The following is a 21,876-nucleotide window of genomic DNA, read 5'->3' on the forward strand; positions in this document are numbered from 1 at the left end:
ATATATATATATATATATATATATATATAGGCACCGCTTTTTCTCATCTCCTTTTTCCTTTTCCTTGTTCCTCTCAAAATTCTTTTTTTTCATATTCATTTTTTTCTTTTTTCTTTTTTCTTTTTTACTTCTTTTTTTCTTTCATCCTCCCTCCCGACGCTCTTCCTTTCCCTTTTTTTTTTTCTCATATTCTTTATTTTATTTTCTTTCTCCATTTCTCTTTTTCTTTCTTCCTTCTTCCTTGGGGCACTCTTCCATTTCTCATTTGATAGACAAACACTTAATTGATTCTATTGCAATAAAAATATTAGTTCTATTGCAATAAAAATAGCACCAACCTAACAAGTAACAAAGCCATGTCGAAATTACAGGTTGCTTGAATCTTCAACAGAAGATGCGATGAACTCGACCATTTGCATGCCCCTTCCTGCTACTGCAATCTGATACCTGTTCCTTTCACTGCAAAACAGTATAAACCCGGGGTATTTATTTCAGCATCAAAAGTTGTGTAAATCATGCGGGCATTATATGGTTTGGGGCTCAACCTGTCACAGATTATGGCATCAAGTGCCTCTGGCTCTGGTACGCTGACGATCACACTGGCACACTCCCTGATCCCACACGAATCATCTATCTTCCAGCACCTGATTCGTTGATCAAGGCCAGTAGAGAATGCCCAAGTGCCATCAGTCCAAGCACCTACAATCAAGCCTCACAAGTCAAACACCCATTCAGAAAATTACAGTCAAGATTCAAAAGCCAGACTTCAAGATTATTTGCATAATGTAGGAAAAAAACACAAGCTTTGTTCATGGAAGAGGCACCTCTTGACCCTTAAACCACAACTAGTTATTGTAATCTGTGGATCCGACTCAAAATAATCAGATGCTTGGGGATCATTACTGCAGTAGTTACCAAAATAATTTAAAAGATATAAGAAGGCAACCTTTTACTGCTGAGCTGTGGGCTGATGAAATCCTATTTTGAAAAAGTATATCAAGCTTGTTATCTTTATCTGCAGTGCAATCAGAGCGCTCCCTGACAAAGCTAGAACCTGCAAGAGATTTGACTTTCATTAATAACCAAATATACAAAAAAGAAAACAAAATTTCTACTACCTGATGGGTGATAACAAGTGGCATCCTCTATATGATTTCTACATGTTGGTTTACTACGCCCACAACCTTGGTCAGTCAGTTCTACTTGCAAGCTAAAGCCAAGTAAGTGCAGAGACTGATCATCCCCACCACTTATGACACAGTAAGTTCTCTCGGATTTTGGGCCCCAACATTCCAATTTAGAAACATGTAAGCAGTTGATACCAGACTGGTGTACTGAATTTAGCACGTGCAATGGCTGTATTTCATGTAATTCAGATGCCAAGTTGAGCTTTATGCCTAATGGATATATTGTCTGATCATTCTCTGAGGTAGATGAAGTTTCAAATCCATTTTCACAATCATTCAGATTGGTAACATTGTTAATGCCCTCAGAATTTCTGGATCTGTTCTCAGAAGATAGATTCGCCAATGATCTCCACCGTCTTCCACCCTGGCTTCCTCTCCCTGTTTGTGGTCGTCTCTGACAATCAATAAACATCTGTGGTTCAACATCCAACACTTGGTGCATAAAGAACCCAACTGCCTCTGTGAGATCCCAGAAGGTAATGCTTCCATCAGTAGACCCACTTATAAGAAAATATGCATTTCCAATTTGGGCAGAGTCTGTAGGAAAAAAAAAAGTTGAGAAATTGAATGCTGGAATTCAAATCTAGTTAGTAGCAAGTAGCAACATATATGAGTCACTCTTTTTGTTATGTCAACACTAGCTCTTTTAGCAACGCAACAAATATGTTTAACAACCTTGGAACCTGAAGCCTTAAAACATACTAAAATGTTTTTGTAAAACAGTCCTACAAGAATACAAGACATTTGTTAATTGTAGTTTCTACTGTTACCTCATATATCAAGAAAACACCTTACCTATATGCCAAGTGTTGAAGGAATTTCTACTTCTCAAAGATAATTTCTATCATTTGTTTTCCACTTTTAGTCCATACATTGTTTCTAAAACTAGTAATACATGTGAATATCTAAACTAATAAAAATCTGAAATTATCATGCTAATGAGAAATAACCATTAGAGCATACCAGTAACAACTATATGCTGCAGCGATAGTATTGGGGACTTTGTTGGAACCAGCAAAGCAACATCAAACCTGCAAAACTTGTTGAGTTAGGAAAAGCTATTTTATCAATCAAAAGCTATATTATCAAGAGTACCACTATGGTGAGTAAATGCAACCAAAAATACCTTCCAGCCACACCATAAGAAATATATTTTAAAAAAAATCATGCAGACAGGAAATAAAAGGGCAAAGTGCTCTAGGACGAAAATTACATACCACAACCGATAAGGCAAAAGAAGAGCCCTTAACATAACTGTTGCATCAGAACAAGCAACCACAATGAAGCATACTGTAAACCTGTTGTAAGGAAAAATTATAAACCCGAGTTTTTACCTCTTTCAAGCTGGGATTTGAACAATTTAAAAGCAAAGAAAATAAAAAACACACTGCATGGGATTTATAATAAAACCAAAATATATCCTTATCATCTGACCTGCTATTCACATGTTTCAAAAGAAAAGCAGTGACAGCCAGGTATCTCCAGTCATTATCAATCTGATCCACAAAGGTGCAATCATGCTTGTCTTTTCTGCACTCACTTGACATTAATCTGGAAATTTGATCAGATTCTATGCTTGTCTTTTCTGAACAACTTCCTTCCTCAGAAAGTTTTATTGGCTTTGCCACTTTTTTTCGACTATTAGCGAACTTCTGCGGCATATGAGTTGAGAGCCACTGAAAAGATACTGATGAGAACTGAAATTTGGAAGGATCAGATAAATATTTAGAATCCCTGTTTTCTGCTGTACTATTTCGCAAGACCCAAGAAGTCAGGACTTGTTTGGAACCAACAGAAAGCAATAAAAGTTGATCTTCATTACTATTGGCCGAAGTATGGTATGCACATCCATTAGAGGTATTGTGTATTTGACTTCCGAAGGTATATATCTTTGGGATGAAGCATATAGACCTCACAGCTGATCCACCAACATGTTCACCAAGCAATATTGACTCAGACCAGCCTCCCATCTCAATAGGTGAGTATCTGCATATCCAAATCACCATAGAATGGCACAATTTCAAGTCAGATTCATCTGGTCATCAAACTTTTCAGTTAAGAAACAAAAAGTAATATGAAGTTTGATAGTTAGCGACTACAACTATGATTCATATTCAATATAGCAGATAAACTATAACTTATTATAGTTCTCGATGTCGAATCCACGGTGCATCATCTATGTGCCACAACTAGTAAATCTATAAACACGAATGCCTAGAGAAACTTGGCAGGATTCTTCGGGATGGATACCTTTTCTTAGAACATCAGGGAATATACTTTCCTTTTGGCATTTTATGACAAGGACACAACAGAGATAATCACTATTATGGTAGGTTATATAGTTGTCTGCAATTCCTTTTAATTGATGGAACTAACAATAGCAAGTAGGCAGGAATCTACTTTCCTTTTAGCGTTTTATGACAAGGACAAGTCAGAGATAATCACCATTATGACAGGCAATATAGTTGTCTGCAATTCCTTAATTGATGGAATTATTAACAACAGTGAGTAGGCACTTTGTCAAAAATTAACTCATGATAATTACTTATGACTCGAGATTATCAGAAAGCAGACTTAGATACGTAGCAGAAAATTGGAAAATTGATGTCATTCTAGGATTTCTGAGTTATTGGCTGATACTTTGAAAAAATTTGGAAAATGATGTCATTCTATTGTGTGGCATATAATTAATACCAGACTTCTTTATATGGCAAGTGTTTCCAAATATGAAAAAACTTGAAGACACTGTTGTTAAAGCATAGCTGCTATAACAACAAGTAGTCACAGTCAAATTAGAAACTCTTACTAATATTCACACAACAAATGTCTTTGTAACGTTTTAGAGCATCAAAAATTCAAAAATTGTGGATACAAACCTTGCCAGCCGCACACTTCCATCTTCACAACCTGTTGCAATCCATGAATGACAACCTTTACTTATCTTTGATAAGAGACCAAGTGAAATGAAACATAAAGAATGTATCTCTCTTCCATGATATTGCATATGCAACACTTTAGGAAATAACTTTTCCCCAGCAACCACCCAAAGCCTATGAACATGAATAATATGGTCCTGAAAAAGGAGAACTCAAAATGTTGAATGTGTTATATATCATGGAAAAAACTATCATTTAGTAACCACCCAAAGCCTATGAACATGAATTATATGGTCCCGAAAAGAGCAACTCAAAACTTTAAATGTATTATATATCATGGAAATAACTATTATATATTAATATAACGTCCACAGTTTTTATCCTCAACGGCATTAGTGAACTTGCAAAGAAACATTGATGAATTTAAATTAAAAAACTACATATGTTTCTTACTTTCATTAATGCATTTAAGCCAATGTCATATTTTGTATACAAATTTCTTTACATGATATTTTGTGCTTAACTCTTGCACCTTGTGAGCTTTACTCTCAAGGGTGTACCTGCAGTTACAACACCCAACCACTACAAATTAATCATCTCAAACAACCATATGGCTTATTGCTAGGATTCGTTGTTGATCCCGTCCATTCCACCATGCCACAGATTGTCAAGTCATTGCTTGAGCAAAGACTTGTACATGTGAGGTATGACTTTCAATAATATTTCAATGTCAAGGAAAGCATCCAATATCTGATAAAATAACTGTCTACATCTGAACAATCACCGCGAAACTGGAAATGTATTTTCTTATGACTGATGATTTATTACTATAGTCCTCTTCGAAAAATCAAGTTGTTAATGGCTTTTGAGATGTATTACATTAAAAACTATTCATTAACTGCATCATCCAAAAATTTCTTTGGTCTCTCTATTACTGGAGGGAGGTGATGCTGCTGATTGTCAGAAGTTAATGGCTTGTACTTTTTAATAAGGTAATGAACCCTAAACTTCTCTTTACCCGTAACACAGCATTTTTGCCATCCATCGTTTTATGTTCTTACTATGCACCACTTATGTTCTTATGCCTCTTAAAATTACCATTAGCCATGAATAGAATGACAGCATATCTCTAGAAGCAAATCCAGATAAAGATAAAAGTTCATCTTTGTAAAAGGTTCACCAATAATACTAAGCACTGTACATATCTACCTGTATGGTGCTGTAGCTAACAGTATCCAACTTGGGGAGTATTTTCACACGAATGGAACCAAAATTAACAGATGGGGGGCAGAAAAAGCAGTAAAGTATGTGGTTTAATACTTTAATATACCACAAAGCAAGTATGAACAAAAATATTAGAAGACAAAGTACAAATCATGTTAAAAAGGAATATTGGGAACATAACAGTAGGATACCTTCAGATATGCAAAACAATTTTGATGCTCTGGAACTGCCCCAAAATGAAAAGAATATGGCCTGCGCCATCCACCACAAGGAATTTTTATTGTCTGCAGAAGCATGACCCGTGACGCATTGAGGTTGAATGGCTCAAGACAAGATTTCCAATATTAAAGACCAGATTAAATACCTTTGTCTCATTTGTTAGATCCCACATGATGAAGTCCACAGAGGTAAAACCAACTGCATAATTGCCCAGCACCATGTCCTCCGAATTGGAGCTCGAAAATACAGATTGAATCATACTTATTTCTTTCACTTGCTTCATCCCAAGGAACTCAACTTTATGATGGATTTTATCGTATTTAAAATAACAAATGCATCCATCTGCTCCAGTCTGCAAATATAGCAGGAAAATGATCCCTACTTGGTTATCAATAAGATGGACATATCCTAAAGATGGACATACCGTTTGTATTTCAACATGGTTGAAGTCTGATCTGGCAATGTAAATACTGGTGACACTAGATATGCCATGGGCACCTTTAAAATGATCAAGCGAAGTGATATTCTTCATTACATCCTCATGGTTTGCTACCATCAGTTCCTCCGACAAAGGAAAAAGAGTAATATTTCCACGTTTGTCACCACATATCAGAATCTACAAGGCAATTATGATCTTATTTAGACAAACACTATAAGGATTTGATAGATTTGTTTTTTCCCTAAGAAAAGACCAATACTAGGGAGCAAAAATAAAATTCGAGGGAAACACAACAAAAATAGTTTCACATAACAACAGTCACCAAGTCTTATTCCATCAATGAATTGCCCACCAGGGGAGAAAAGTGAAATCATTATTACTCTCATCAGTAGAACAAGGCTGGTCACAACCACCTGTTTCTAAACTGAAGAGAAAACTCATTTTATTTGAATTTCCCAGCTAGCACAGGCATTATCTAAAGTTAAATTTACAACTCATATAAAATGCTGAAATTTTGATTATCATATGCACAGATCTGAACGCAAGGATTTAAATATTAGTCCATGTGGAATACCATTCAATCAGCGAACCAATACAATATGTAAACATCACCGTGCGATCAACTGTCTTACTATGGTTGATGTACTGTGAAACAGTATTGGGTTGGAAGTTGGAACCATACAGCTTGGTAAGGAAGTGTAAAAAGTTGAATCCTAGTCTGCATCAAAACTGCTAAACGACAAATTATTACCTCTTCTTTACTCAATGCATCAATACAGATGATTCGATGTCTGAAACTTGATGCGAACACTGCAAGAAGAAATGCACTGGGACCTATGGTGGTGTTTTGAGAATTAGATTGTAATGAATCCTTATTCATTTTCCATAACTTCAGCATTCCTCTAGGGTCTGATGTAAAAAGATAGCTGCATGATCGAAAACACAAAATTGAGGAAAAGTGGAACATTTGAATAGTAAAAAGGATAAATAAAAATTAAGTTTCCATACCTACTACCCAATGATCTGCACCAATGGACTCCTAGCAGCTGTCTCTCCATTTCTGCTGACCAAGAAAAAGATAATGACACTTTGGGGGCATGGTCTCCATTGGTCAGACTGACAACTGTCACTTTTCCATTACCATCTCCAATTGCAACAATTTCTTCCACATCTAAAGAGAACTCTGAGAAGTTTCTGGACAATATATCAATACAAATAATCTGTGCTTCACTTACTTGGATAAGTTCAGTCCACTTTACATTCCCAGGATTGGACAATTCAGCATGATACAAATACCCATTATTCGTAGCGACAAAAAGTATATTCTCTCGAGTAAACCGTATGCATCTAACATACTCACTTTTGCTGCAGCACCATCGATAACAAGTGTAAAGGACATATGATGTTATAAAGTAAACAACTGGAAAACAGCATGTTTCACATTTAATGAATGGCACATGAAAACAAGTTCATACTTGGCTGACAGACAGATCTATCAAGTTGACAATACCAACTAGCCATGTTTTGCAATTGATAATGGTCAAAATTTTAATGTGCTTATAGCATATACTGCTTCCAAACATCCCATGTCAATAAAACATGATATTCTGATTGTCCCAGAAGCAACTGTTGGTCCATATTTAGCAACCAGGAGAGCATGTACCAGTACAACAAATTTACAGGAGAATTGAAGGTTAAAGCTTCCTGCCTAGCCAAAGGTCACATATCAATTATCCCCCATAGTAAGGCAAAGCTAGAATCAATTTGAGTGGGTGCAGATATACCTCATTCTGTGGTGAATCTTATTGTTGGCACCCTTTGGCAATATAATCTGCTTGTATGGTTCAGCATACAGCCTATAATCATCATGTGACCATTAGGATGAGGATGGTACCACTAGACAAAGTAAGGATCCTTATGACTTCGAATTAGAGAGGAATGTGCTTGAAAATCTATTCCTAGTCCTTTTATACAGACATGGTAGCCAGTTTTGGACATTACTAACTATCACACTTGGTAAGCCAAATAGAAATTTGAAACAATAAGTTTGCTAAGATTATTTATCAAAGTGCTACAAATATGGTAAAATCTATTGACCATTGGATGATATCAAAAGAGAATGGCCCCATATTGACCTGTAGGTCTATGACTAGAAAACTTAATGAGCATCTAGCTAGATGTTATATACCCATGCTCAACAATGCATACATTAGGATTGATCAAGATGGACTAGGGTATCAGTAAAACAGTTTTCATCGACTACAAAATGATCACATCTCCAGAACAACTTGTTCAAAAAATTTACTTCAAATCAAGGTGAAAAAAGCAGCCCAGTGCATAATGCAGCGGTCCATGTAGGAGATGGTGAGAATCAACATCGCCCTTGCAAATAGAGAAGATATTTCTCTGACTCAAATCCAAGTCACACATATTGCAACAGACTAAACTTGTTGTGACACCAAGACTTACCCTAAAGGAAGAAAATAATTGAAGTTGTGTTTAATTGTGAATAACAAAAGCACATTCAAGTTTGTTTGACTGGGATTTTTTTCAAAGATGAATATCATTCCACGCAAATCCAAGTCACACAGGTTGCAACAGACCAAACTTGTGAAACCAAGAATTACCCTGAAGGAAGGAAAAAATTGAAGTTGTGCTTAATTATGAATAACAAAAGCACATTCAAATTTGTTTGACTGGGATTTTCTTCAAAGCTGAATATCATTCTACGCAAATCCAAGTCACACAGGTTGCAACAGACCAAACTTGTGAAACCAAGAATTACCCTGAAGGAAGGAAAAAATTGAAGTTGTGCTTAATTATGAATAACAAAAGCACATTCAAATTTGTTTGACTGGGATTTTCTTCAAAGCTGGATATCATTCCACACACCCCTTTCCAGAAAACAGACCAGAATTTTTATCACAAATATATTGCTGATATGCACCTTTTAAGCACAAAAACATTCTAAACAGTAAAAAGGACAGCCAAAGCAGACCAGCATTTCATAGATTTTTTTCCTTTTCCCAAGAGTCAAATTCCAGCTATATTGTTTCTTTCTTCTTGGTGTTAGTGACAGAAATGATCTTAAGAGTACTGAATATGCACAGCCGTCACAACCCTTCTACTTCTGATCTCTGAGGTAGACACAAGTTCCTATGCTGCTATATCAACCATGTGAAGCACTTGCAGAAAATTAGACACTATTACATATTGTTAACTGCTATCCACTAACATCCCTGATGTCTGATAAGTCTTAGCAGTGTCATCAAAAAGTACAAGACATCTGATAAAGGAAAAGACAAGATATTTCTGATTTGCAAATGAGTATCTATTTTAGATTAGCATTTTAAGACATTTTTTTTTCATATTGCATGCCCAAGTGGTCATATTTCAAAAATAAAGAAGTTGAATGTGAGAAAGATCAAAAAGTATACCTGTCCATCAGACCAAGCTGCTTTGTTAATTTAGGAGCACAAATTTCAAAAATTTCTCTCTGATCCTTTAGATCATCTATTAAGCCACCTTGTTCTCTTGTCTCCATAGATGAAGAAGAATAGAGTTGATGCACTTTGATTGTAGAATCAAATCCCGCACTAACAAGAAGTGAAGAATCTGGATCATACAAACACCGCCATATGCCTCTTCCACTGCATTGATTGCAGTAATTAGTTAAACTAAAACTGCAAGAAGGCAGCATTTAACTACTGCTAGTGATGCTTAAATTTATTACAATGTGATGACCGCTTACATATGTTCCTTGAATATCATTAATAGGTTACCATTCATTCCCCAAGCTCGACATGTACAGTCCTCGCCAGCTGTAATTACTACCTATACAAAAAAAGCTCAGAATAAGCAATGAGAGAGAGTAAGAATGACACAGTAGAAGTATAATAGCACAAAACCAAGCTAAGCCCTACATATCAATTGACAACATTAGGAAGCAGAAACACCACAATGTATGAACAAGCACTTTATAAAAAAATAATATAAGATAAGACCTCATATCAATGATTTTAACTCTCATACACGGAGAAAATTTCAATCATTTACACCCAATGAGTATAACAAAGAGATTCTTGAGTTTGCTGACAGAGGTCCATATCACTGAGCAAATAACTTCTTTTAGAGATACAATAAGGAACCTGTTCAGGACCAATCCCCATCTTGGAAAAAAAAAACCAAAAAAACTTCTATCAACTTATTGTATGTGTAACAAGGTAGAACACAAACCACAAGCATCCATCAAGGACTGATAGACCCTTCCACAGTGTGCTATGCAACATTGGGGAACTAAAAACAGTTCACAAAGGATTGACATATGGGAGTTACTTGCAAATCTGCACAATTTCTGCAGTGGACATTATGGAATTTATAGTTGTGCTATATAACAAAAACACAAACTTTTTTGTTAAAAGTAAAACAACAAAATCATAGACATTATAATAACATAGTACTAGCAGATACTTCTTCATATTCTAATGAAAAGTTAAAATATTAGTCATAAAAGATAATAAAAGAAAAATGGCCTCTGACTTTTTTTAATCAAGTGCAACAATACAGTCATGGACGGTATGATGAGATAGCACCAGTAAATACTTCATCTTTATTTTCTGATGAAGCATATTTTTTATGTTAAGAGCCCGGAGAAGAGAACTTCTCTCTTAATTACACAGTGTGATGGCAAGCTTACCAATAAAGCTGAGCCCAACACAACCACACAGATCAACTTTTCATGTCTCATCACTAAACAACCAAAGAAGCCATGAATATATCATGAAAAGATTTTTTTCACATGGAAAATATTTTATTCACTCGAGATACTAATGGTGTTTTTCAGCAAGGTTCTGAATATCGTACCGTACCGGTGTACCAATCAGCTATCAGTATGGTACATACCGAACTATACCAAACTGTACCGAACGTACCGATACATGAAATACTAAGGTGCACCAATGTACCGCCCATGCTAATCCTCTGTAAGACCAGTATGTACCGCCCGTACCGACCAGTACGGTATGGTATTACAAACCATGCTTTTCAGAACCCTTGAAGGAGTATGACTAGTAGTGCTGACGAAGGAAGAAGATGAGGAGACAATGATCATGACCCTTACAAGGAGAGGGAGGAGGAGGTGGCGATGTGGTGAGAAGGGAGGAGAGAGAGAATGTGATAGAAAAAGAGAGAGCGTGAGCGGTGAGAAAGAAAAAGAAAAGATAGTTGCCACGACCATCAAAAATGAAGAAAAGAAGATCCCTGTACTGGTTGGTAGGCTTACCATCCATTGCATCTGATTCCAACAATTACAACCAAGTGGTACACCCAGCAAGATAGTACGGGGCTATTATGAACCAAAACCAAAAGAAAACCGATGAAACGAAAAGATATGTTTCAGTTATTTTCACAAAATTCATGTTAACAAAAACAAAGAAGGAAACAATAAGATATGTTTCAATCAGTGATTAAAAAAGTGTCAAGGTCCCAAAACGCCCGAGGCGCTAAGCACTCACCCAAGCGAAGCGAGACGCTCTAAAATATTAAAATATAAAAAATATTTTAATATTTTAAAATATCCGCTACTGTTAACAGTAGAGTGTGAGAAGAAGACCGCGGTGAGAAGCTGAGTCACGATGAGAACTCAATCGCAGACAGGAGGCTACTATCTAAGAACAGTAGCAGTGGGTGGTAGCGGAGAGCAACAACAGCAACAGCGAGTGGCAGAGGAGAGCAGCGACAGCAAGCGATAGTAAAGAGCAACGGTAGCAACAGCGGGCGACAGCGAAGAGCAGTGGCAACGGAGAGAGGTAGTGACAGTGGTAGTGGAGAGCAGCGACAGTGTCAGTGGCAACGGAGAGAGGCAGCGACAGCAACAGCAAAAAGGAAATGTCGACGACGGAATTGCGAGTAGGGTCAGGGTTGGGGGAAGCGCGAGGGGGAGGCTGCGAACCAACTAACGCAAATGTGACCAAGCCAGACCTAAAAAGCTGGTTCGGTCGCCTAGTTTAAACCAGGCACTCGCCCGAAGAGCCCGATGGCTCGGCTCGAGCGAGCGCTAAGGCGACGCCTCTTTGAAGCATGCCGCCTAGACGTTAAACAAGGCGTTCGAGCCTCGCCTCGCCCGAGCACCTTTTGAAATCACTGGTTTCAGCAAGGTTCGCAATATCGTACCGTACCGGCGTTTCGACATTTGCTCGGTACGGTATGAAACGGTATACCGAGCGGTATACCGCTCGGTATATATATATATATATATATATATATATTTATTTATTTATTTATTTATTTAAAAGGCAACGTCGCATCGCCTCGGTGACGTCGCCGAACGTCGCACGTCGCCTTTTTCTAAAATATTTATATATAAATATAAATAAATACATATATATATATATATATAATTTTATTATTATTTTTCATTCCGTCGGGTAGTAGGCGGTCCGAATACCGGTATGCCGTCGAACCGGTACGTACCGCCCGTACCGGGCGGAATCATTTGGTGTTGCCTATCTTGGGTTTCAGTTATATATGGTCGATGATATGAAGAAATGACTAGCTATATGTGCCTAAGTTATATAAAGCATAACTGACAATAAATCAAGGAGATAATAAAGATTTAATCATACCGTGATGCAAATGAATCGACAAAAAGAAAAGGAACTTACAGAATGAGACATATAGCAGTCCCAAATTCTAGCATTATGACCAAACAATATGAGGTCAGATGAAAACTCCTTGAAATTATCAAATTCTTGCTCTTGGCCGCCACTTATCCATATACGAGCGCTGCCCTACGAATGAAGCCAAACAAAATGGACTAGTTATTTCAGAATTTGTGAGCTTAAGACAATATGAGAAATTTATCAATGTAAAAAAAACAAAACCTCGTACAAACAAATGTAAGTGAAAATAAGGGATCTGCATGTAACCCACCTACGATCATCAGAAACAGACATCAGTTTTGTTCCATCAGATGACCAGGCCATACGGAAAATCGAGCCTTCATGTCCAATGAGTCTATTCAAATGAAACGCTACATAATTCCTGCCATCAATCTGAGTAATTGCACAGCTGGATGTGTTGCGACAAGGATGCTCCATCAAAATAGCAGGAGAAGAAGGTGGAGATTCTGGAATTAACTTCCAAACTATAATCTGTTGGAAGTGCCAAAAAATTGAATCAAAAATTCATGACACCTTTCCATAATGTGATTCAAGATACCAATCTTCTTCTGTGCATACAATTTTGCAATACTTCAAAAAAGCACATCCATCAGTGGTTATGCAAATGCAGGAATAATCACACATGGATTGCCCTACAAATATCTAACTCGCACAATTTCATGTAGCCCACCAAGTATGTCAACACTATGATTTTAATTTATTCAGTTACATGCTGGAAGAGAACACATTAATCTCAACAAAGCCCTACAATAAAATGGGTAGGAAACAATCCAAACTCAAAATCAGAAATGCTTTCAATGTCAACTCTCCAACATTGCAACCGAAATTCTAACAAGGCTGATTCAGTAACAGAGGAAACTGTAGAAAAATCTAAAAGGTCCATCAAAACCAGATAAAGTCATCATCTAATGAAGAAGTAACTAGCTAGAACACCATCGACCTGGGCTACGAAGGGAAAAACAACTGGTTGTAGGGAGGTATAGAAAGACAAAAAACCAGCAGAATACAGTTCACTATTTCTAGAGCATTATTCATTTAAAAGACTGACATATCTTATAAGCAAAGAATTGCATATTGGGGAAGAAGAATAACTATTATAAAGTAAACTCTATCCAATCAGTGGAAAAACCAATATTTTTTTTATCATTAACATACTCAATACACAATTATTGTTGAGTCATAAATATCACAAAATGTTGGTTTTAAACTAACTCCATATATCAAAATCAGAATGAAATGTCCAAAAACAGTTTCTTGATGAGCTATTCTGCAATTTAATCATACAAGAATATGTATAAATGCAGTGTACCGATGCAATAGTGACAGTATTTCCAACTATTAGATAAAACAAGAGTACAAAGTTTACCTCATTAAAAATTGTTCCCGACGCTACTCGGAGAACCTTTAAGCTATTTCCCCACATTCTCATCGAATACAAGAGGCACCTCTCTGTAAACAGTAAAGCAATAAGACGGGACCAAATGTGACCAATTTAAATGAGACATCTAACAGGCAAATTTCCAGGAAACCGTTATTAAATTCCATATCAAACCTGAAGACGTCACTCGGGCAACCACGGCAGAACTCGTAAGGTCCCACAACGCTACAGAGTTGTCACTGAGCCCCATTGCAAGAAGCTCGTCCTCCTGCACCAATCAAACATCAGAATCAGAATCAGACTGAACACCAAACAACATAACTCCAACAATGCTCACCCGGTGAGTACCTTCAAGAAACACGCATCCAAGATCCAGTGATCAAACCCAGGCAAGCGCTGGACCAAATCCAGCCTCACGCTCAACTCGCCGCCGGCACGATCACTCAACCCCACGTCAACACGCAAGAAAAAGAGCTTAACTCGCCGCTCCCCGAAGACGGCAACAAGGTGATCAGCCTCCGAAGAGAAAAAATCCTCCTCTGTGTCAGGAGATCGCAAAGAGATGCCATGAACGCGAACACCTTCGAACACCTGGAAGGTGTTGATGAGTTTCCCAGATTCGACATCGTAAACCAGAAGCTCAGATCCAGTTCCTGATCCACGGAGGTGAATTACAAACAAATTAATCACCAAGCAACGAGGAAACAAGAACAGAATGGCGGGTTACCTGCGAGGAGAAGGGGAAAGGAGGACATGCGAGGAGAGAGTGGGATGAATGAGAGGGCGGAGATCTCGCCGAGGTAAGGGCCGGTCCGCAGCCGCCATGAGTTCCGCTCGCCTGCGGCCATCGCCACAGTAAGAAATGGGAGACTCTTTGGGGCTTACAGCGAAACGAGGGTTTATTGCGACTTTTGTGCCGTCGCTTTTAAGGCTTTCGACTTCAGCCGGTTTGGGTCGGCCAATAAAATTCATGGGCCGGATTAGTAGTCCGAATTTGGGCCATTTGGGCCTACAATTCTTTGGTGACTTTGACTGATGCGATCCATATAATTACGTATATTGCGGCTATGCATCATCAAGAATCGATTACCTGACAATTCCAATGCCTCCTTCAAGAAGTATCACAAACTTCTCAGAAAACTTGATGAGTCAGTGGAAAGTGAACCTCAGCAATCTGAAGTGAAACAGTAGTATTAATTCTCTCAAAGCAATCGGATCTAATAAGCATTTCCCTATTACAGAAGAAGATCACAACTCTCGAGAAAACAAAACTATGTACACACACAATTTTGCTTGAAGTACTTTCAAGCATCATACATACAACAAAACAATCCTAGCTTCGAGAAATATGGTGAAAATACATGGATATTCCAGCTGGCCTTGATCCGAGTTCAAGCAGTCATCTACAGAGATGTAGAAATGATGAGTTGTTGCAGTCTGGGGAAGCAGCTGGTGAAAAGAATGTGACCAATCAGGCAGAGAGATTCTTCTCCCAGATTCTGGAACCTCATTTGGTTGGAGATGGTCTGTTCTTTCTGCTGCTATATATGGAATCTGGGTTGTCACTTTTGTCTGTGTCGGAACCCTCCCTCTGGGAATCTATCTCCATGCCTCCTGCACGATTTCGACGGCGTCTCCGGTCCTGCAGACTCAAATAGATTTGATTAGAATGATTCCATGGTATGGCGCAAATGTCAGAATCAGTTTACTTCAAAAAGCAATTTAAACTACAATCAAATATAAGACAAAATAATTATACCTCACGTGGTATCGGCTCATCAGAGTCCAGCATTCGGACAACCTGACCCATCTTAGGTCTCTTCTCTGAATCAGGATCAACGCACCTCAAAGCAGTCAAAAGGGCACGTTTAAGTGCTCTTGTAGAGGGTCTTGTTTCTATATTTGGATCCACTACTTCCTCTGACCGCCTACTTGCAACCATCATTTTGAGCCAATCAACTAGATTTACCTGCAATAACATTGTGTCTAAACGTAACCACGAAGTGGAAGTAGCACCGGCAAAAATAACGACATATAAGAAATACATACATATTGTCAATGGAAACAGCTTAAAGCATAATCTTTTTACTATGCCCTATACCTTGTGAAAGTCTTAAAACTTGAATGTGCAATAGAAAGAGGAAATTATGGGAATACTTCAGCTTCCACAGAAAGAACATTGAACAATAGCAACCAGCCATAATATCAAACTAGATGTATCTTTCTTCATTATTGAGCAAAATTTAGGGCAATATAACTAGTCAAACAAACAGCAATCATATCTCTTTTCCTTTTTCTTCAATAATTCTCTAGGTCTCCATCTACCTTTTATCTCACCACTAAAGGTGCTTATTAAAGCTCTGTTACATGAATATTCGGTAATCATAGTTGCAGCAAAGTAAATGTTTAAGTAGCATGAGCCCATAAATGGCAATATGAGTGCAATGGATGAAATGACCACGTCAGAGATAGTTAAAAATCAATTTGCGAACTCATATTGAGGATAGGGTCTAAAGATAGTTCAGTCAATCATTCATATATGTAGTAAAGTAGGCAAAAATAGACATATAACGAGTCAAACAGAACAAAAGGCAGCAAGTATGAAAACAGAATCACATTTCCCAAACAAAAATTAGGACATGTCAAGTACAAAAAACATTACATAGAAGTGGGAAAGAAAAGATCGAAAAGGTTAACTTTTACATCACAGTTTGATATGTTCTTTGTGGAAGACTTCTGGTAGTGAGCACAAACGATGAGTGAAACTCCAGAAGAACACAAAACAAATTCCATCACTAATATGGATCAAGTAAATATTACTGCTCTATCCAGTCGAGTTCATTTTCATTCGAAAATCTTTTAAAATTTGAAGCAAATAGGTAGGACGATCAGATTGATAGAGACTAAGGAAAAGAACAAAAAATGAAACATTAATAGATGCAGATAACTAAGGTTGGTCAGTGGTAGACAACCAGCAGTCTGCAGAACTCGCCCCATTTTAACTTGTTAGTGAAGAATAAGCATGATGTGGAAAAAGCAGTCACCCACGAATACCTCATTTGCAGGGCGCCCATAATCAACAGGATCCCTCCCTGTAATTGCTTCTAGAAGAACAACACCAAAACTGTATACATCACTCTTTTCATTTAGCAGTCCAGTATTTGCATATTCTGGTGCCACATAACTGCAAGTGGGAGAAGTTCATAGTGCTAATCCATGAAAATGGATAATCCGATTCCATTAGTAGTTCCTTTGGAACAGCAAAAATATATACATTATGGGTACTTACCCAAAGGTTCCCATAACTCGAGTAGTGATATGACTTTTACCAGCTCCCAGCAGCTTGGCCAAACCAAAATCAGATACCTTAGCATCAAACTCGTCATCAATCAATATATTACTGGATTTGATATCTCGGTGCACGACTTTTGGTTCAATGGCCTCATGTAAATAAGCAAGACTGCCACAAATATGTTACATTCTGATTAGATTATAAGTGAAAGAACTTTTCTTTGAAGATAACATTCCGGCATTTATGCCAAAAATAAATAGTCAAGACAACCATAAAGTCGTAAGTTGTGGTGTTTAAATTTGAAAGACAAAGAAATTCCTCAATTCTCATAGAATGTGATAAGGAAATAGATTTGAGACTGCAACATTCTCTAGGACATCAAACATATGCTTATAACCAATGCTTGTAACCTAATTCTAAAAAACATGTGGCAGGAGAAATTTTAAGTACAATTAAAGAGTTGAGTAGCAGAAGCAGAAACAGAAAGAAATAGAACAAAGAAAAGTAGTATCTTATCAAAACTAAAAAAGAAAGAAAAAGACTCACGCCTTAGCAGTGCCCAAAAGTATCTTTATGCGAGCCTCCCAAGTGAGAGAACCCCGCTGACGCATAGCTCCATGAAGCCATTGTTCTAGATTTCCATTGTTCACATACTCATAAACTAGCATCCTGAGTAGTTGAGAAATACAACCAAAGAGACATTAGGATGGTCATTGGTAATGCAGTTACAGAACAGTAACGTCTAACATGATAGCAAAAATAAAGAGCTAAGAAGTGATAACTTGAACATGGCACAACAAAAGTGAATCACATACTTAATTTACTAGTCTTAGGCAGCACACTGATGACTGAACTAATATAAACACCGAAAAGAGTGTTTGAACAAGAATGTGACTCACCTCTGAGTGCCCTCCACACAGTATCCAAGAAGGCGTACTAGATTTTTGTGGCGAACATGACCAATGGCCTCAACTTCCACTCTGAATTCCTTCTCTGCTTGTCCTCTGTAATCAAACACCCAACGATGAGTAATTTTTATTCTTTGACATAATATTAAAAAAATGACAGAGTAAATTAGAGGTTTAGAGAGTATTATGCAAAGTAAACATACAGATTGTTAAGAAGCTTCTTAACAGCCACAGGAGCACCATTGATGAGTTGCCCTCGATAAACAACACCATAACCACCCTCCCCAAGTACATTATCTTTTGAAAATCGATTGGTTGCAATTTCCAAGTCCCTCAAGGTAAACCAGTGACCCCAACCAACGTAAGAAAACTCTGGGAGGCCAGTCAAAGGTGATGGAGCAGTAATAGGATAAGAGGATTGTCTACGCATGGCAACTGTCCCTGAACTTCCCTCGTCACCAGAATGGGAACTACCATCTTTCTCTACGTAATGAAATGAGTCTGAATGACTGTTCTCATCAGCATGCCTTGATTTGCCCAGGCCCAAATGGACCATAATCTTATCTGATTCATTTCCATCAGATTTATCTTGTAGTGTAAGAAGAATCCCATCACGTGCAACAAAGTCACTAGCTGAGACATGTTCAACCCTCACTTCTTTAATCTCCTTTGATACTGCTGGTATTTGACTGACTGGAAGATTGTTGGAAGCCCTCCTTGACCTCCTATGACTCCTAGCATTAAGACATATAACTAGAATGGAAAGAACACCCAGTATGGAGACCGCAACGATTATTCCGATTACAACCCATAACTTAAGGCCAAAAAGAAATGTTTTATCATATAAATGTTCCCTCAGAGATGACATATTTCTGATAGCAAAGCTCCTGCAAGATAAAGAACTGATGTAAATTATAGCTCTCTAACCACACTTAATAAGTGTATCTAAAAACAATTATCATATTTTTGGCAGAAAGAACATGCGGATTTGTCCTTAAGCAAAATTTCAGTCAAGGCAGCTACAGAAAGATGAGGCCCACTGAAAAATATTTCCTATAAACATATAGACATTATATTTCAATTGGATACAAAACCAAAAAAAAGGAACATGATGAAAGTAAATCGTAGACACATCCCTCAACATCATCACTAAGAGATTTCCAGAATGGTATCTATAGTATCCGACAAAATCATTTCTAGTCATGACACTTGTTGCGAGTTCAACTTGCAAAACTGATGGAAACATAAGTGTGTGAAACAAAGCACAAATGCACATGCTTAAACTATATATTGGATATGAAAAATTTTAGGATTTCAAAGAAAAACAAAATATCAGTTGCCTATTACTACATAACCGTAAATAGGGATGCTAAGAACATAACTAAGAACTTTTGATGGAAACACAAAAGTCTTAGCTTGTCAAATGCTCATTAAACTTCCATAATCATCACAGACCCTCTTACAAGGAAAGCACAACAGTGGAGACAGCACACATAGAAGGAATAAAATTTAACAAGCACACATGCAAAAGAAAAAGGAACATGCACAGCTTGCAGCTGAAACAATAGATACACTCTTAAAATATCCCCCTCCCCAAAAAAAATTCTTTTTCCAATACTGACAAAGCTATAGAATAAGCAGACACCTTCTCTCTGTATAGTAAGCTAGTTTGTAGAAAATAAAGCAAGAATTCAGTGAACAAATTAGCATTCTCCCATGAATTTAGAACCTTATGGAGACTTGTTACCAGCAATCTCAATTCATTCACTAGTTAGTGTTGCCAAAGCAGCGACAACAAGCAAATAAAACTACGAAACGAGCATTCCTAAACTAGACTTCCATGGCAAGACCACACCTAGAGGATGAAAAGAACACGATCCTACTCCACAAAAGGAAGCTTTAAGTAAGAACTGCAATTTCGACAGCATGAGATATTATTTCATCCAATCGAGCCAGGGCACAACAAATCTGAGTTCTGCAACTCCCCATACATACCTTGTACCTCCGGATCTCCAGCAAGATCGAATTTTCCCGCCCTTTCGTCCCTCGTTCCACAAAATTCAGCAGTCCCGGGCCAAGAACCGAGCCGACGGAGGGCAGCGGAGACGCCGAAAGCTACAGCACCATTTGCCTCATGGAACCAGATCCGGGGAATAGGGGAGGCTCAAGAAGCGATTTGCGGAGCCGTTCGAGAGAAGCGATGCCTCAGATCTAAGCCGAAATGGAGCTTTGGGACGGGGCAGCAGCTCCTCCCCTGAAATCCCAACCTTGAATCTCGCTTTAGGAGAAGCAGGATGGGAAGAAAGGTGGCGCCTTGGATTTGTAGAAGGGGAGGGGAATGGGACATGAGAGAGGGAGAGAGAGAGGGGTGGAGGTGAAGGTGGAGGGTGGAAGAGGGAGAAGGCGAGATGGAGTTATCAACGGTAGGTGGCAAATAGAATTAGAGAAGGAGAAGGAGGAGGAAGAGGAGGAGGACGAGGCGTTGGAGGCGAGACGGGGGAGCTGGACGAAGAGATGCTTCCGAGTGCAGTAAAAGGGTTGGCAAAAAAGTGGTGACGTGGAATTGTCGGCTTTTTTTTAATTTACACATCTAATCTGATACACAGTTAAAATATCTGCCACATTTTCAGAAAAAAAATAATAACGAATAACATAAAAATAAATATTTATATAACATGATTTACATTATAAATATGATAATTCAATTACATTAATATATCATATATCTATTTTATTTTTTTATTTTTTTTTCCTATTTTTTATAATTTGTTGAATTTTAATAATGACATTTGTGAATATGACTGTTCTCTGACTACTTTGTTATATTTTGTATATTTTGGAATGTTAATGAGAAGGAAGAGAAAATATATAAATGTTCAAAAACTTAGAGGAAAAATAATAAAATCAGACAATGATTTGATTATCTGTGATATTTTTCATAATATTACATAAGAAGTTTGCTGTAATAACATGAGAAGATAAAAAAGAAATGGAATTAAAAGATTAAAGAACAGTAGATGATTAGATTGAAGACAAATGGGAGGAGAATTGGAGAGAAGTTATAAGGTAAAATGTGTTCTTTTTTTTCCCTTTTAATGGAACATTAGAAAAAATAATTGTCCTTTTTTGTTTTATGTTCATTGACTTTTTGTTTTTTGATTTTTGCTTACTTGAAATACAGATATCAAATGATATAAAAACATACTTTTCTTTTAGTATAAGACAATGGAGATATGATAAAAAAAAATATATAGTAAATAATGGTCATATTAGTGTAGTAAGACATAATGGCTATATAGCAAACAATCATAAACAAACATAAACCCTAAAAACATACTTTTCTTTAGTATAAATCAATGAAGATATGATAAAAAGATATATAGCAAATAATAGGCATATTACTGTGGTAAGGAATACTTTGTTTATCATAAAAGTTTATCTGAAAGTAAAAAAAATTACACATTTTATATGCATCAATTATTATTCATTCCTGTCTCATTGAAATTTTAGCACTGTATGGTGTTTGTCCTAATCAATGAAGAGAAATGTGTCTCCCAAAGAATACTATTTGGCTCCACCTCAACATTCCTATCAAACTACATCCATATCAGTTTACTAAGCCAAAAAAGGAATCATACCACATATTAGATCATTTGGAAGAAACTAAGTTGGC

General features: G+C 37.3%; 2 protein-coding genes across 3 annotated transcripts; both read right to left on the reverse strand.

The window, feature by feature from the left end:
* Positions 1-257: 257 nt before the first annotated feature.
* Positions 258-14,884, reverse strand: LOC103983215 (uncharacterized). Of its 2 annotated transcripts, XM_009400414.3 has the most exons (21): positions 14,731-14,884; positions 14,352-14,656; positions 14,178-14,271; positions 13,992-14,074; positions 12,876-13,096; positions 12,608-12,728; positions 9,697-9,779; positions 9,383-9,595; positions 6,954-7,310; positions 6,697-6,871; positions 5,931-6,122; positions 5,652-5,858; positions 5,479-5,571; positions 4,064-4,260; positions 2,622-3,173; positions 2,405-2,485; positions 2,151-2,218; positions 1,119-1,724; positions 947-1,054; positions 546-699; positions 258-459 (listed from the first exon to the last, which is right to left on the reverse strand). In XM_009400414.3, exons 1-21 carry the CDS (start codon positions 14,849-14,851, stop codon positions 366-368), a joined length of 4,125 nt encoding a protein of 1,374 aa, XP_009398689.2. In that variant the 5' UTR covers positions 14,852-14,884; the 3' UTR covers positions 258-365. The 2 variants fall into 2 exon arrangements, with proteins under 2 accessions (XP_009398689.2, XP_009398690.2); XM_009400415.3 differs by lacking the exon at positions 14,731-14,884 and having other exon boundaries at positions 14,341-14,475.
* A 294-nt stretch (positions 14,885-15,178) lies between these two features.
* Positions 15,179-20,712, reverse strand: LOC135659947 (probable receptor-like protein kinase At2g42960). Its single transcript, XM_065176335.1, has 8 exons — positions 20,199-20,712; positions 18,407-19,090; positions 18,195-18,299; positions 17,842-17,964; positions 17,293-17,463; positions 17,058-17,187; positions 15,763-15,972; positions 15,179-15,645 (listed from the first exon to the last, which is right to left on the reverse strand). Exons 2-8 carry the CDS (start codon positions 19,069-19,071, stop codon positions 15,511-15,513), a joined length of 1,539 nt encoding a protein of 512 aa, XP_065032407.1. The 5' UTR covers positions 19,072-19,090; positions 20,199-20,712; the 3' UTR covers positions 15,179-15,510.
* Between the last annotated feature and the right edge of the window lie 1,164 nt (positions 20,713-21,876).

The sequence above is a fragment of the Musa acuminata genome, chromosome BXJ1-4, assembly GCF_036884655.1.
Source record: "Musa acuminata AAA Group cultivar baxijiao chromosome BXJ1-4, Cavendish_Baxijiao_AAA, whole genome shotgun sequence".
Lineage (NCBI taxonomy): Eukaryota > Viridiplantae > Streptophyta > Magnoliopsida > Zingiberales > Musaceae > Musa > Musa acuminata.

Bases quoted from the DNA above. Each gene is read 5' to 3' on its own strand.
- LOC135659947 (XM_065176335.1), bottom strand. From the start codon at position 19,071: ATGTCATCTCTGAGGGAACATTTATATGATAAAACATTTCTTTTTGGC. The intron at 18,300-18,406 runs GTATGTTTACTT...GTTTGATTACAG, and splicing joins AAGAAGCTTCTTAACAATCT to AGGACAAGCAGAGAAGGAAT. The intron at 17,965-18,194 runs GTGAGTCACATT...TCAACTACTCAG, and splicing joins TGTGTGGAGGGCACTCAGAG to GATGCTAGTTTATGAGTATG.
- LOC103983215 (XM_009400414.3), bottom strand. From the start codon at position 14,851: ATGGCCGCAGGCGAGCGGAACTCATGGCGGCTGCGGACCGGCCCTTAC. The intron at 6,872-6,953 runs GTATGGAAACTT...TCGATCATGCAG, and splicing joins TGCAGATCATTGGGTAGTAG to CTATCTTTTTACATCAGACC. The intron at 4,261-5,478 runs GTATCCTACTGT...CTCCTTTTTCAG, and splicing joins ATTGTTTTGCATATCTGAAG to GACCATATTATTCATGTTCA.